Source organism: Lemur catta, chromosome 3 (genome assembly GCF_020740605.2).
Source record: "Lemur catta isolate mLemCat1 chromosome 3, mLemCat1.pri, whole genome shotgun sequence".
Classification (NCBI taxonomy): Eukaryota; Metazoa; Chordata; class Mammalia; order Primates; family Lemuridae; genus Lemur; species Lemur catta.
Window position 1 is genome coordinate 123,182,808 of NC_059130.1, and position 17,193 is coordinate 123,200,000.

Consider the following 17,193-nt stretch of genomic DNA (forward strand, 5'->3'; position numbering starts at 1 on the left):
TCCCACCAGCTCTGCCTGTCCCAGGGTGGGAAGCTCTTCTCCACCCCTCCTGCATTTCCTCTGCCAGCTCTGCCTTAGTCTCTATTGTCCTCCAGGCCCACTGTCCCCTGGGGTCCAAGGTGGGAGTGTGGCTGTGGAAAGCTGTGGGCTAACTTCTTTCCCAGCTGGTGGCCCTTAATCAAAGAGAGCCTCCTGCTCCCAAGGTCTCTAGAGTCCCAGGTCATAGAAATACCATCTCACCAAAGGCCTGGGGCCAGCCTCACGTGAATCCCTTCTATGGAGTAGTCACTGCACCTGGAGGATGGAGTTTCCTGTTGCCCTACTGTGTGGCCAAGGTGAGGGGTGGAGGAACAATGCCCATGGGACCGATGCTGGGCCCCAAACATGAGCCCGGGGCCATTGGTTTTTAAGACCCAGTTGGAGAGTGGGGAGGGAAGTACAACTGCAGGGGCAGGTTCTCCAGAGGAAGCAAAAGCCGAGGCTCTGCAGTGCCACAGGCAAGGCCTGGGCCCCAAACGTGGCCTCCAGAGGGTGGTAGCTACTTACCTGTTCACCTCGTGGGTCACAGCTCCAAACTCATAATGGTTTCCCCATTCCTTCTTTTTAATCAGTGTCAAGTTGACACTTGTTTTGCAAAGAGGGCTAAAGTTCTGTGAACCCATTAGCTAGTAGGAAGAGTTATACTAGGTCATAGAACTTTATTTAAAACCAAACCCTAGTCTTTTCACTGTTCATGTATATGTTTAAAACTAATTACTCAGTAGAATGGAGTGAAAATATTGCCTATTAAGTGATTACTGTACTTTTAAATGACACTGCCTGTACTGTGCCATATATGAGCAGATTAAATGACTTTAATTACATGTCGTTAGCTTTCCTTCTCCACCATGAACGTGTATGAAGGAAATGAGCCTACAGCAGCTGCTGAGTTTTCTGTTCATCTAATTTGGGCAAGGTTTCAGCATGTAATTGACCTATTTTATGGAATGAAGGACTTCAGGCTGATGATACCTGCTTTGTGAACCTCTGTGGAGAACTAGCGGTGGCTTTGCCTAGTGTGGTGGTCCCTGGGCCTGGTCCTTCCTCCGCAGCAGGGAGGGGAGGTGAGATGCCGGGAAGCTGCCTTTTGCCCTCTGAGCTCTTCACCTCGGTGGGCGCGGAGGGGTAAGTCTCTCAGGCCTTGGGAGGTTCACCTCAGGGTCCAGTGTCTTCAAGGAGAATGCCAGAAAACAAGTCCCCTGAAGAGAGCCTTGCTCTTGGCCGGCCGTCTGAGCTCTGAGTTGCAGGGACTGTCAGCTGGCCATGTGCCCCGCTCACTGAGCAGTGGTTGGACGCCTGGCTGCAGCCCCTGAGGGGTTCCTTGGTTTAGGCCACCTGGGTTGGGCCTCAGGCCGCCCCCTGCGTGTGGCTGGCAGCGCTATCGTTTCCTGCTCCTGCCTGGTTGTCATCTCACAGGGCCGTTTCGGGGTTACGTGAGCTAATGCACGCAGGGGCAGTGCCTTTGGCGGAGCCAGTCCTCCCTGTCCCCATGGCTCTTAGACCAGACTGTGCGGATGTGCGACGTGCTTGTTCCCAGCCCGGGCCTGAGCTCTCTCTCCATAGTTACCTTGTGCCTCCCAGTCACCTCCTCCATCTGTGTCATAATTACCAAATTTCTCTCTTTTTTTTTTTTCCTTTAAGCCACCCCTTCTTTCCTCTGTGATTTGTGTGGTAGTGGGAACTTTCAGAGAGTTTTGACATAAGAGTTTGTCTTTTTAAAATTTTTGTTCTGCCAGGTGCCCAAATGTGGTGACCTCTATCAAGACTTCCAGCTCTGGGCCCAGCTCTGTCCCTGGAAATGGCCTTGGGCAGTGGAGCGAGCACGCTGTGCTGCTTGGGTGGGACCTCCCCCCAGTGCCCAGACAGATGTCACTGTCCCCTCTGCTGTGTGTTCTCAGTCCCTGGAGCTTGAGGGTCCCAACAGAACAGTGCCCAGGGTCAGTGGCATGGTGACCTGGGCAGGAGTGAAAAAGTATCCCTGAAAACCTAAAGAAAACAAAGCTCATGAAATAACATGAAGTTTAAATGTTTCTCTGAGTTCATGTTAATCTGAGGACAGAAGCCAGCAGGAGACTGTATGAGTTTCTTGTGGCTCCTGTAACAAAGTGCCACAAACTTGTTGGTTTAAAACAGCACAAACTTACTCTCTCACAATTCTGGAGACCATAGATCCAAAATCCATTCTGCTGGGCTAAAAGCCTGGCATCAGCAGGGCCGTGTTCCTCCAGAGGTTCTGGGGAGGAGCCTCCTGGCCTCTTGCAGGCTTCGATGGCTCCCAGTGGTCTTTGGCCTGTGGCCACATCACTCCATTCTCTGCCCGTGTCGTCACATGGCTGTCTTCTCTGTGTGTCTCCCTCTGTCTCAAACCTCTCTCTGTCCTGCTTTATAAGGATACTTGCTGTAGGATTTAGGGCCAACCTGGATAATCAAAGATGATCTCATCTTACAATACATCTGTGAACACCCTTGTCTCAAAAAAGTCACAGTCGCAGGTTCCAGGGAATAGGCTGGAGGCACATCTTTTTGGAGGACACCATTCAGCCCACCACAGGGTCTCTGGATTGTAGCATTGCCAAAGGTCAAGTGTCTGTTTTCTGATTTGTGGCTTTGCCTGATGAATGCTGGTATAGCACTTCTGTTCCACCACAAAACCTGGCTCGTAATCCAAGTGTATTCATTTGGTCTTTTGTATATTGTTTGCTAAGTATAAATGGGAACACTTGAATGTATTTTTTTTCTCTTTTCAGTTTGCATGAATTGAAGTCCAAGCTTAGCAGAATAAGAAATTACAAAGTAGCTCATCTAGTCTCAACCACTTGAATTCACTGAGCGTAGGAGCCCATTAAGTTATTATTCTTGCTCTGCCCGTGTGCTTGGGTGCCTGTGACCTTCTCCTTGGAGCCAGTCAACGAGAACCAGGGAGGTTCTCGCCTGCAGGCTCCATGGTGGGCTGGCTGTGAGAGGGCGCAGACAAATGCATGGCGACTGGATTGCCACCGGGCCCCGATCATCCCTTTGAGGTCTCGGGAAGAGGAATCAATAACTTGCCATCTTTTTTGTTAGAGCTGTTAATGACAAAAGTGAGTCAAAATGGCAGTTTATGTAACTGACAGATACTTCACACAGAGGAGATTTGTATTGATTGAGCACCAAAAAACACGAAAAGAACTATGAAAATGGAAAACTCGATATTGTAATCACCCAATTTGAAAAATTAAACCAGAAGGAGTTATACAAATAGCATGAAAGCTTGATAACATATTTTATTTTTGATCCTGTAATAATAAATTTTTGTATTTTACAGGTGATAACTATTCATTAACATAGTCTAGACATTGTTGAACCCTCATAGATTTTTTTAGTGACCAATTTTCCTAATATATTTACAATACTTTTATTTATTTATTTATTTATTTCAAGCCAGCCAAATTTAGCAGTAGGGGGTTATATACCAACTTTAGTGATATTAATAAGTTCTGATAACCCACTGCCATCAGACCAACCTATGGTAATTTATTTTTAAAAAGCAGTGGATTTATAATCACTTTTTCCCTGATATGCTATAGGTACTCAATACTGTTGTAAAATCTGTCATCCAGCTAGCCGGGTGGGGAGAGGCAGATACCGCTTGTGTTTGACAAACACTGAAAGTGGGGCACAGAGGCACATGCTTCCATTTCTTACTGTCCTGATTCTTTGCATGTACTGCCAGGGTGTGGATTTTCCCTCACTGAATTGCCAGGGACCCAAATTCCCGCTCACCCCTGTCACAGGGGCGAGAATGTGGCAGTGTCCTGACCTGTGATTAAGAATTTAGCTGCAGTCAAGGGCCCTGCTGAAATGGATGGCTTGAGGCCCAGTTACAATATGAAGAGAGATCAGTTCAAAACTAGATGCTGATTCTAGATTTTCCCCACATGGATCTAAAGGACATAACCGGATGGGATATCATCTGGCAAGAACAGTCTGGAAGAGACTGACTTGGATGAAACAAGTGCTGTTTTTTTTTCTGTATTCAGATCTGCTTGTGCATGAACTTGGCTGTGGTTTAGCCCAGCAGACCACAGGGCCATCTGTGTCAGGACTCCAGCCAGAGGCTTGCGTGTACATCTGCCCGGGGCTGAGTGCAGTCTTGTCTGGGCAGTGACAGTGGCACAGCTGCTCCCGTTGGCGTGTCCAACCAAATAAGCAAGGTCCGTTGGGACCCTGGCCACTGCTGCTGGAGCCCTGCTGTCCTCCTCGGGTCCCCCCGGGAGTCTCCTTCCCCTCTGGAGGATGCTCCCTGCACATCCCAGGCAGGGCATGGGCTTCTGTTCCTCACCAAGAGTGGGACACCCCCTCCTTCTAGGCTGCCCTGCTCCCTGTAACTATGGCTGCAGTTGTGACGGCTGTCTGGGTTCCTTAAGAGGGATGCCTGTGGCTCTCTTAGCAGAGCCCAGGAGCTCTAAGCCTGGTGCCCAGGGACAGTGAGGAGCCACCTGTTCATCTGCCTTCCTCATTCCCACAGGTGCTACTGTCTCTGTTGCCCAGAAAGAAAGCACTAGGAAGTGGAACACTGTGCTCACATTCCGTTTCCCCCACTGCCTTGGTATCGTTTTTCCTCTGCACGTGTCTGCCGAGGCTGGGAGTCCCAGGTGGAAGGAGGCTGGCTGCTGCCCCTTTCTCTGAGCTGTCCCAGTCTGTAGGGTCAGACAGGGCTCTGTGTGACTCAGTGGGGGCAGCTGTGCTCTGGGGAATGAAAGAGCCCTGTCCTGGGCTCCCAGTGTGACCCGGTGTTGCCTGAATCCCGGGCGTCTGGCTGAGTAGCGGCCTTCCCGCTCATCTGCCAGCAGGGCCTGGGCTCAGTGCTGGCCATCTCTGTGGTCCTCTTCCACAGGGTGGTAAAGCAAAGCCTCGTTGCCCAGACTGAGCGGGATTTTGGTACCTGACAAACACCCGGAGTTTAGCTTTATTCTTACTTTCTTTTTAAATAAATGGATGAAAATGATAATTTTGCAACTCTTTGCTGAGTCAAGCTCTGAAACCATATTTGTGAAAATGACTTTCTTTAAATGTGGTTGCTAACCCAAGGGTTTTGTTAGTGTCCTCACTCCTTCCATTTGGTCAAACATGGAGAAGGAACAACGCCTGCAATTTGACTTGATTGATTTCCCGATTTCCTATAAAGTTACATACATATAAATATATATTAAGCTGAAACTTTGCTGAAGGAAATGCATGCTAATAACCCTAAATTGAATATAGATGTGTATTCTTGTTAATTTGCAAAGTTTCTTATCAGTAATTCAGAGTGCTGTTCCCAGCATTTTGCTGGTGGATTTGAGTAGGTGTTGGCGAGGTACAGAGTGATTACAAGCCTGCTGAAAGATCCTTATGGGAACGAGAGAGTCATAAAAACGGTATTGATCTTTAAGGGGGAAGCTATTGTTGCCTTGAGCCAGAGAAAGGAGAGTCGCATGAGTGGGAAGGGGTCCTGGTTAGGTTGAGGGGGTCTCACAACGGGAGGCTGTTGGCACCTACTCTGTCTGCACCGTGGATGCCATGACCTCCTTCTGCCTCAGTTTCTTCTTTTGTAAAATGGAACTGATGATCCCTGTGCCTGCTACACTGAGCTCTAGTTAAATTTAACATATGAAAGCAGTGTTGATCTCCCCTGCCCAGGTGACTTTTGTGATAACTCACACCCGTGTGTTTTGTTTTGTTTTGATTCTAGGCATCTTCAGTCACCTCTTTGTCCAACTTGGCGTGTATGTACATGGTTCGCTGGGCTGTTTGGAACCCCTCGCTGGAAGCCAGTTCCGGGAGGGTGGCCTTGCCTCTGCGGGGTGGGGTCCAGCCCAGCCCCTCACACTGTCTGGTCTATAAGGTGCCCTCAGCCAGCATGAGCTCCGAAGAGGTAAATTATTAGGTATTTTTTATGTGTGATTCTTCTCTGGTGAGCTTGTAGCAAGTTCATTTTCCAAAGCGGGGGTTGACAATGTGTTTGTAGATGTTGCATGAACAGAATTTTTTCATGTCATGGATATGCCCTTAAAAAGATGGGTGTGAACTCTGAGTCACGGTCACGTGTAAACTCGATGAGGCCAGTTTTACTGCGGGTCTTATGACATCTCTGTTCACATGCTGATCTCCCGAGGCGACTTGGTGGACCCGTGACTGATTCATACACACTTGACAAGAGCCACTTTTGTGCTGTGTGTGTTTGGTGCACCGGCAGCGGTCCCCAACCTTTTTGACACCACGGACCGTTTTCATGGAGGACAGTTTTTCCACGGTGGGGGGTGGGGGGCTGGGATGATGGTTTTGGGATGATTCAAGCGCATTACATTTATTGTGCACTTTATTATTGTTATTATTACATTGTAATATATAAGGAAATACTTACACAACTCACCATAGGTTGGGCCTCATGTGGCCTTTGCTAGAAGGTTTTCTAGCAGGCTGGGTGTCATGGTAGGAACTGGGTGGTCTGGCTTCCAGCCCAGCTTGTCTTTGTGACTTGTCCCTAACTCCTGCTGGACCTCGGCTATGTACAAAGGGGTAGGTCCATAGCAGAGATTTTGAGGTGTTTAAAAAACCATTCTGAAATGAAACATTCTTTGAACCCCAGTGTAGAAAGCAAATATAAAAGCAAAGTAGGTTGAAGTGTGTGTGTGAAAGGTCTTATTCCCTGGCTTCCCCAGCCCCATCAGTGGCCTTGGGGAATCGTTAGTAGTGACATAGTATGACCACTGCCCTGGCCGATGTCTGGTTTCCGTGGGCTATGCTTTTGCTGCTTCTACTCACATTCCTAAACTACGCCTATTTCAGCAGTGCAAATAGGAGCCTTTGAGTACTCAGTTGTCTCATTTTTCTAAGGTAAAAGGACTGTACCTGTTATTTCAGCATGTCACCCCTGTGCTGACTCTAGCGACAGATATTATGTTCAGTGCTGTTATTTATGATCTGGGTAATGCTTTGGGGACTTGAGTGAGGGAACAGCTGACAGCGCAGCTTTCATATTATAAGGAATGTCTCTCATTATGGGACCGTGTTTTGCTGCATTCCCACGTGGTCTAGTTTGAGCCCTTATTATAAAATTGCCATTAGAAGTCCTGAAGCCATCGTCATTCTCTATGCTCCTCTCCTGTCTCGGCTCCCTTCCTCCCCAGTCTGGGCAGGTGTGTAAATAAATATTCATGCTGCTTACTTTTAGGCTTATCGTGCCACTGCATTGCCTTCACTTTTGAAGTGTGTAAACTCTATCGGGGCACGAGTGTTTTGAAGGTTTACCTATCTTAAGACATGAATGTATCAAATGTTGCCGTTTGCACAAGGAACACTATTTCTAAATCAGAATTTTTCAGCCTCAGCACTATTGACATTTTGGGCCAGATAATTCTTGGTATGGGGGTTGTCCTGTGCATGGGAGGATGTTTAGCAGTATCCCTGTCCCCTATTCACTAGATGCCAGTAGCATCCCCCAATTGTGACATCCCACAATAACCACAGATATTGACAGATGTTTCCCAGGGGGCAGAATTGCCCCTGGTTGAGACCATCATTCCCAGCATATATAATGAACTAAAACAGTGAACTAACACTGGCCACAGACTTGGTTCAGTCTCCTGCACTGTGAAGGCATCCTCCGCTCCTTCCTGCACTCCCTACTCACCTATGCCAGCACCTGTGGAGTCTGGCTGGTTGGAAACCCAGGTGTGCCTCATCCCTGCCCCTGTGCCAGCTAATCCTTCATCTCGCTCAGTCGGTCATTCATTCAGTGAATTTTTATTGAGCATCTACATATGCTGTAAGATAGACATCCCTGATCCCATGGGACTGACAGCTGAGTAGAAATTATAGCTGCCAATCAAAGAAAAATATAAATGTTATAAAAATCCCATAATTTTTGGCTCAGTGTTATGGTTTATGTTGTTGTGATTATTTCACTGTTATTTACTATAAAATGTAGTATATTAATGATTGTGTTTTCTTTCTTAACTCCTGTCTTTTTCCCTTGAGGAAATAATAGTCTCTTTTTAAAAAAATTATATAATATCTCTGAAATCAGCCACTTTTAAACTCTTAGCTGCGACTTATGGTATTTACCTTTGTTTTTAAAATATTATGCTTCTACTTCTGTTTCTTAGTTTGTCCACTTTAGACATTGTGCACTGACTTCCCGTAATGGTGGATGAGAACTTCAGCTCTTTTGCACACTCCTGCCCGTCTTTAAAACACTCTGTCCTCCACTGCTGGGCCCTGGATTCAGGCACAGTTGCAGGAAGTGTGCAAGACTGTGGGGCTGGTTGGAGAATTGAGAAGGGGTCTCCAGGGAACTGGAAGGTACTAGAGAGATCACCGAGGCAGGAGCTTGGGAAGTGGCCCTGTAAGTTGTTAACAGAACCCTGGGTTTGCCCCTAAGCTGCACATGTGTGGGTCTGACTCTGGCATAGCAAAGACTTTGAGTGCTGAACCGTGGAACGGACTCTGCCGCCAGGCCCGGAGTTGCCCGCTGGGCGGAGCGATGCAGGGGAGATCTGCAGAGCACACTGCACGGGCTTTGAAGGTGGAACCGACATTGGAACCACAGCCCATAGCAGGCTGGTCAGAAACCACGCCCTGAACCCCCTGGGTTGATTCCTACCTCAACAAAAATATCAACATTCTTCATAGGATTTAAATGAGACTCAAAGTCTCATAATGTAATGTTCACAATGTTCATGGAACAATCTAAAAGTAATTGTTATGCAAAGAACCTGGAAAATCTCAACTTGTTAGGGAAAAGACATGGACACCAACACAGAGATGACATAAATGTTGGAATTATCAAAGTATTTAAAACAGCCATTATAAAATGCTGTGGTAAGAACAAACACTCTAGAAATTAAATGGAAAGGTGGAATGTCTCAGTAAAGACATGGAAGAAAAAAGAAGAATCAAATGAAAATTTTAGAACTGAACGATTTAGAGGAAATGGATGAATTAATACTAAACTCCAAATTCCAAAGTTCAGCCAAGATGAAGTAGATAACCTGATTAGTCCTATAACTAACAGAGAATTTGAATGCATAGTTTAAAAATTTAAAAAAAACCCCAAATATCCAGGTCTATTCACTATGAATTCTACTAGACATTTAAAGAGGGAATAATACCAATTTTATATAATCTAGTCCAGAAAATAGAAGAGATGGGAACACTTCCCAATTCATATAATGAGGCCAGCATTACACTGATAGCAAACCCCGAAAAAGACAGTAATAAGTAAACTGTGAACCCATATCCCTCAAACAAAATTGTGGACTCAGAAATGCAAAATACTCAACGAAATATTAGCAAATTGAATTCACCAACATGGAAAAAGAATAACATACTATGACCAAGTGGAGGTTTATCCCAGGAATGCAAGCGTATTTTCTATTTGAAAATCAATAAATGTAGCTCACTGCAGTAACAGCCATGTGGTCATAGCAGTTGATGCAGAACAAGCATTCGACAGTATTTAGCATCCATTTATGATAAAAACTCTGAGGAAACTGGCAGTAGAAGAAAACGTTTTCAACCTGATCAATAGTATCTAAAAATCCCTTTAGCTAACATCATACTTACTGGTGAAAGAACTGAGTGCTTTTCTCCTAAGATTAGGAACAAGTGAAGGATGTCCACTCATGGCATTCAGCATCCTCGTCAACATTGTACTAGAAGTTCTAGCCAGTGCAATAAGTCAGGAAAATAAAAGACATGCACATTCAAAGGAAGAAATACAATTGTCCTTATTTGCAAACAACATGATCATCTCTGTAAAAGATCCCAAGGAACCTACAGAAAGAACTTCCTAGAATGAATGAGTTTATGAGCTTGCAGGATAACACAGGAGGTCAACAGGAAAAAACCAATCATATTTCTATATACTAGAATTGGAAAGCAAAATATAAAAAAATTATTTACAAAGTCCCCCCTTAAATGAAATAAATTTAACAAAATGTGTACAGGATCTATATGCTGAAAACTATAAAACTTTCCCTTTGCTGGATGTCATTGTGGTCACCCTCAGGTGAAATCAAAGAAGACCTGTATAACTGGAGAGACATAAATATCTTTATGTGTTGGAAGACTCAACATAGTAAAGATGCCAGTTCTCCCCAGAAGTGATCTATAGATTTTATGCAATTTTAATCAAAATCCCAGCAGGTTTTTTTTTTTTTTTGTAGATATAGCTGATTCTAAAATCTGTATGAAAAGGCTAAGGAATTGGAAGAGTCAAAACAGCTTTAAAAAAGAAAACTAAAGTTAGAGGAATCAGAGGACACATTTAGAAATTTACCATAAAACTGTGTTAATCAATATAGGGTGCTGCTGGTCAAGGGATTGTTATGTAGAGAGTCCAGAAATAAATCATGGCTTGGAATTGCCTTATAAAATTAAATATGCATATGTCATATGACCTAGCAGTCCTGCTCTTGGAGAAACGAGAACTTATGTTCACACAGAAATCTGTACAGCAGTGTTAGTAGCAGCTTTATTTATAATCACCCAAGCTGAAAACAACCCAGTGTTTTTAAATGGGGGAGTGGATGAGTGAACTGTGGTACGTGCTTACAACAGTGTTACTCAGTAACGAAGGGAACTGAGTGTTGCTGTATGTGCCGCAACTTGGGTGAGTCTCATCAGCGTATGTTAAACGGAAGAAGCCAGTCTCAGAAGTGCCCTATCACGTGATTCTGTTTTTGTGACATGCACAGAAAGCCAGGCTGTGGTGCTGGGAAGCGGCCGGTGTTGCCAGGGGGGCGGTGCAGGGACTGTTTTGCGGTGTTGGGGCGGCTGTTTCCTGACTGTGGGGCTGGTGACAGGAATCTAGATGTGTTAAAACCTATGAACCACACACCATGATAAACTCAATTTTGCATAGGTCAATTAAAAACACATGCAAAACTTGAGCGAGATTGTGATTTTTACTTGGGTCAGGATCATTCCATGATAATGTGGTCTTCAGAGATTTCAGTGCCACAGCCAATTGTTTTCTGCTCAGAAAACGGCTTGATTATAATCTAAGAACACGTGGCTTCGGAAATCTTTGATTTTACCTAGACTTTGTTCGAAGGCTGATGTATTGTCTGGCTGGGTTAATCTCACGGAAGAGTGCTGCTGACGGGAGCGGCCATCATTGCTCTTGTGGTCTGTCGTAGGTGAAGCAGGTGGAGTCGGGGACGGTCCAGTTCCAGTTCTCGATGGGCTCGGAAGATCACCTGGACACGCCCACCGAGCACGTCAACGGCCCCATGGTTGAGCGGCAGCCCGCCAGGAAACCACCCACGTCTCCTTCAAGTAAGTGTTTCCAGAGAGCCGACTTTCCAAGCACACGGCATGGCTTCCATCTGTTCCCGAGGAAGGATGCTTGGTCCAGTACAAGTAATCATCACAGATTGCTTTACTTGGAATCAGTTAGTTGGGTTTGTGCTTAGTACAGAGTTGTAGAATTGGACAGTGATAAAGTGTGGCCCAGCAATGTGTCACTTGTGCTTCAAGCAGGAGTCCGCTGAGTTACTTGACAGCTCCCTGACTGAGCACCTGTGGCTTGTTCTGTCGGTGATGCCTAAAAGGGCATGTCATGTGGTGCTCTGCAAACGTGGGGTCCAGGAATTAAAAGGTTGAGTGCCAGCCATGGACGGCCAGCCCCGTTTTGCACTGTTAGTGTAGCCGTCTTTCTTCTCACCCCGAAGCACTGTCTGAGAGTTGTGAATCTGTGATCTCAGTGTGTGACCTTAAGAAACGGAGTTATAACTGGCTGCAAGCAGCCAGCAGGGGCAGAGAGCCTGCCCTGTGGGTGGTGACAAGTCCCCTTGCGTATAGGTGATTGAAGAGCTACCACGGTTGTCGGTTTGTACGTGGTTGGCCGGGCATCTTCTGTGGCCGTTCCCCTGCCTCAGTGCCTCTCGTTTAGACCAGTGGCTAGATGGAGAATTCCATCTATGTTGAAGTGGGGGGCGAAAGGGAAAAGGGGGTGTTCATTGAGCCCTGGCTCCGGGCTTCTGGAGATCTCACCAGCCGAAAGAAAGTTCTAGGGCAACTAAATCACAGGTGATTAGGCTTTTTTTCCCTGCTGGTTCCATGTGGAAAGATAGGGAATGAACCAGTGTTTAATCCTGTGGTGGGGAGTGTCGTGTGCCTCCACCCTCCTGGTGGCTTTCGTCTCGCAAGTGACACCCAGGTGTCCAGGGAGGACTTGCATTCTCTGCTCAGCTGTGGCTCCTGAGTCCTGGCACAAAGGGGCCAGGGAATCTGTGACTTGGGAGTGATTTTCTTTAAGAGTTAAGATTCTAGGTTGTGGAAACTGGTCTTGTTGAATTTAATTTTACAGTTAGTGGGAACAGCACATTTATTTCTTTGGCCTAGAACTTGTATGCTGACCTCCATTTTCATGGTCTCTTAGGATTTTCTGAGATATCTAAAAATATTCAGGTACCAAAATTTAGTTGATTTCTTTGGGACAAACTGCGTCTTTAAGTATTTTCCTTCTTTTCATAGAGGCACTGCATTTGATGGTTTTAATTGTTTTGTTCTTCCAGCTTTTGAATTTTGTGCTTACCAGATTGTTCTCAGGATTTCTGTTTATCACTGATGTGTACGTTAACAATCCACCTTATGTAAGTGTCCCCGCGGTGTACAGTAAGTACCCTGTACACTTGAGGTATTGCCAGGATGTCTGCGAGAATCCCTGGCAAGTGGTGGGCGATAGGCGTGTATTTTCTGTCAGAGTCAGTTTGGAATACATTTCCAATTTTATTTGATAAAGTTGAATGCATTGAGGCATAGGGCACATAAGTTAAAAATACTAAACAAGGAGTCACATTTATTTCCAGCCTATTCCCTGCTTTAAGTCTAGTATCTTTCCTTCTTTGACATATATTCATAGTTAACATTTTAAAAATAAAACAAATATCGATCTTTAAGAAACATAAATATGAAAGATGGAATCCTAGGTTATAAATTAAGTATATTTTATAACGAGATATAAACATGATTGTAGTCATCCCTCAGAATCTGTGGGGGATGGGTTCCAGGAACCCCTGAAGATACCAAAACCCACAGATGCTAAAGTCCCTGATATAAAATATATTTGCGTATAACCTGCACCCATCTTCTGTATGCTTTAAATCGTCTCTAGATTACTTACAATATGTAATACAATGTAGATGCTCTGTAAATAGTTGTTACACTGTATTGTTTAGGAAATAATGACAAGAAAAAGATCTGTACATGTTCAGTACAGACATAACCGTTTTTTCACCAAATATTTTCAATCTGTGGTTGGATGAATCCATGGATGCAGAGGCCGACTGTATTTTGACTTTTTGTTAAGTTACTTCAAAGGATAGTAGTGATATATAATCAACATAGTTTGCGCATGTCTGTAAAAATACCTGAATAATTTCCTTAGAGAATGAACTTGTACGGCTAGCTTTAAGGGAAAAATATAATTACCTTTTCTGGAAAGGAATTTTCAAATGTTTAAATTATGATACAGTTCTGTGGCATTGGAAACAAAGCTGGCAGTTATGAAGACCTTCTAATCAAATTAGTTATAAACTCGAATGGAATCACTCCGCTGTTGGGCTTCTTTGAGGCTGGGTCAATTGTGGACGTTGCCTGTGGGCTTTGGTTTTACTTCTCTGGTTGCCCGTCTGTTTTGATGCAGGTAATGGGGGGATGGTTTAAAAATCTAGTCTGCTGCTCCCTCCACTCTCCCAGAATTGTTCTTTAACTGTTTTTTTTTTTGCTTGGGGCTCACTGAGCTTCTTGGATCTCTGGATTTATAGTTTTCATCATATTTACAAGAATTTTGCTTATTATTTCTTCAAATATTTTCTTTCTTTCTTTCTTTCTTTCTTTCTTTTCTTTTCTTTCTTTCTTTTCTTTCTTTCTGTTTTTTTTTTGGAGACAGAGTCTTGCTCTGTTGCCTGGGCTAGAGTGCTGTGGCTGGCGTCAGCCTAGCTCACAGCGACCTCAAGCTCCTGGGCTCAAGCAATCCTACTGCCTCAGCCTCCTGAGTAGCTGGGACTACAGGCGTGAGCCACCATGCTGGGCTAATTTTTTCTATATATTTTTAGGTGTCCAGCTAATTTTTTTCTATTTTTTAGTAGAGACAGGGTCTTGCTCTTGCTCAGGCTGGTCTTGAATTCCTGAGCTCAAATGATCCTCCCGCCTCGGCCTCCCAGAATGCTAGGATTACAGACGTGAGCCACTGCGCCTGGCCTATTTCTTCAAATATTTTCCTGTCTTCCTCTCTCATCCTCTCCTTTGGGGCCCCAAATTTCAGGTGTATCAGGCTGCTAGTTGTCTCACTGCTCACTGATGTTCTGTTCACTTTTATTTATAATCATTTTTTCTCTGTGTCCTTCATTTTAGATAGTTTCTATTTCTGTGTCTTCAAGTTCACTCATCTTTTCCTCTGCAGTGTCTGATCTGCCATTAATCCCATTCAGTGTATTTTTAATCTTGGATGTTGTAGTTATCATCTTTAGTAGTTCTATTTGGGTTCATTTTATATCTTCCAGGTCTTGACTTAATATATTTGGTGTTCCCTCTAGCTTTTTGAACATATGAAATGCAGTTTTAAATATTTTAATATCTGTGTTTGCTAATTATAATAACTTTGTGAGTTCTGAATCAGTTCTGATTGATTTTTATCCTGATTTGTGTTGTATTTTTCTGCCTCTTTGCATGTCTGATAATTTTTTATTGGGTTTTCCAGATATTAGGAGCTAAATATTTTTGTATTTGATAAATATTCCTAAGCTTTGGAAATTGATCATCTTTGGTCTTGCTCTTAAGATTTGTTATGTTGGACCAGATCTGCGTTTAGTCCAGGGCTGATTGATTATTCCCTACTAAGATTACAAGATCCTTTTGAGTACTGTGCCCAGTGTCCCGTGAACAATGAGGTTTACCAGTTGGCTGCAGGGAGTGGGCACTACATCTGGTCCTGTGAACCCCAAGTACTGTTCTCTGTAATCCTTCTGGTGGTGCTTTCTCTGGCCTCGAGTATTTTCCTGATCAGCACGCTACTGAATGCTAGAGGGGACCCTCTGTAAATGACCAGAGTCCTCATCCTGTCTGGTGTGAACTTGCTGAACTCGGTGAGTGAGGGCAATTGTAGGGCTCCCTCCTTTCTTTCCCCCATCCCTCAGGATCACTTTCCTTTGTTGCCTGAAGTCACTGTCTTGAAAACCATTGTTTTCCATATTTATGTGGTTTAAAAACAAATTATTTCAGTTGAGAGGTCACTGTTACTCCATCTAGGCCGGAAGTGGAGGTCTGAGTGTTGTTAATGGTTTCCAGGCTATCGGGATCCTCTGCCCCCGGGGCTGGGAGTCGATGCTTTGAAAGCTTCCCGTGTGCTGCTCCCAATTCACCGGCCATACCAGGTGCTCTTGCGACTTTGAGTCTTCGCTCATGTTGTCTGCCTGGAATGTATTTCCCCTTCGTATTGCATTTGTTTTCTTTTAAGATATATTGTTTCTTTTTTTAATTAAAAAAATACCTAGTCAAGAACAGTTAAGGCAATTTTGAAGAAGAAGGGAGGCTTCAATTTTCTTAATTTGCAGACTTACTATAAAGTTAGAGTATCTAGAACAGTATGGCATTGATGCAGAGACAGGTAAATAGATAATGGGACAAAATATAAAGTGTGATGTATGATGACTTACAGATGGGGAATGTATTCATTTCCTATTGCTGCTATAACAAATCACCACAAACTTAGTGACTTAAAATGATAGAAACTTTTTATCTTACAATTCTGGAGATCAGAAGTCCAAAATGGATCTCACAGGCTGAAATCAAGGTCTCAGCAGGGCTCTGTTCCTTCTAGAGGCTTTGGGGAGAATCCATTTCTTTGCCTGTTAGCTGCTAGAGGCTGCCCGCGTCCCCTGGCCCCGTCCTCCACCTTCGCAGGCAGCGGTGTGGCATCTTCACGTCTTTCCCCGACGCCGGTCGTCTCGTCTACCTTTTACGTACAAGGACTGTGGTGAGCACGCTGGACTCACTCAGATAGTCTAGGATAATCTCCCACCGCAAGGTCAGCTGATTGGCAACCTTAGTTCCCTTGGCAATGTAATGTATTTGCAGGTTCTGAGGACTAGGATGTGACATCTCGGGTTGGGGGGCAGTTACTGTGCCCAGCGCAGTGAGCGAGGACAGAGTGAGCCGTCAGTAGACGGTACGGGCACGATGGCTTATCCATGTGGAAAGCACAGATTTTTAACCCTAATTTCATGTCATGTATAAGACGAAATTCCAGATAAACTAAAAACCAAAACTTTAGAAAATTTTAGGATTAGAAGATTAGAAAGAAAGATGATAGAAAGAGCTCCTCCAAATCAATAAAAAATAGATTAACAACAAGAAAGAAAAATGGGCAAAGGATATGAAGAGGGTATTTATAGAGAAGAAACCAGATTAATCAATAAATATATGAAAAAGTGCTCAGTTTCACTAGTAATCAGAGAAATGCAAAATAAAATGAGAAATCATTTTATACCCCTTATACTGGAAAAATCCAGCTGTCTAACAGCGTGTGGTTAAAGAGAAACCCTTCCCGCCAGGGGAGGACAGGTATAGCCTCTTTAAAGAGCCATGTGGTCACGTTTGGCTAATGCCTTAAAACCCAGAAATGCCATTTCTGGGCACCTTAGCAAAGCACCAGTTCATACATACAAGGAGGATGAGGCTGTTCACAACAACACTTTTTAACAGCCAAAATTTGAAAACAGTCTACCAACGCTTCCCAGTCGGAGAATGGGTAAATAAGCTGATCTATTTGGACAGTGGATGCTGAATACCAGTTAAATGAACAAAGTAGATATATACATGTCATTATGGATAAGTCTTCACAACATTATGTTTAAGGGCAAGTTCTGACAGGAAATGTACAATATGGTGGCATTAGGTGACTTTCAGAACACTTGCAGGTATTATTCCTGAATGCACACCTACTCACAGAATGATACCAGAGCAGTTACTTCTGTCTCTGTCCCTTGGATTCCTCAGCTATAAAATAGGATGGATTACAGACCTAAATATGAAAAACAAACCTTGAGAAATCTTAGAAAAAAACACTGGAGAATATTTCTATTGCCTTGGGTTAGGAAGGCTTTCTTAAACTAGATAGACAAA

General features: G+C 44.2%; 1 protein-coding gene across 10 annotated transcripts in view; it reads left to right on the forward strand.

The window, feature by feature from the left end:
• The window catches only part of NPHP4 (nephrocystin 4), a 114,262-nt gene that overhangs the window by 51,081 nt on the left and 45,988 nt on the right, over positions 1-17,193 (forward strand). For 9 of the 10 annotated variants that reach the window (XR_006733954.1, XM_045546293.1, XM_045546296.1 and 6 more), the window contains 2 exons: positions 5,753-5,935; positions 11,205-11,343. Coding sequence is in view for 9 of the 10 variants with exons in the window: in XM_045546293.1 (XP_045402249.1) it covers positions 5,753-5,935; positions 11,205-11,343 (322 nt within the window). In the remaining variant the exon portion in view is untranslated. The remainder of the gene's footprint in view (positions 1-5,752; positions 5,936-11,204; positions 11,344-17,193) is intronic. The other variant, XM_045546292.1, reaches the window with a different exon arrangement.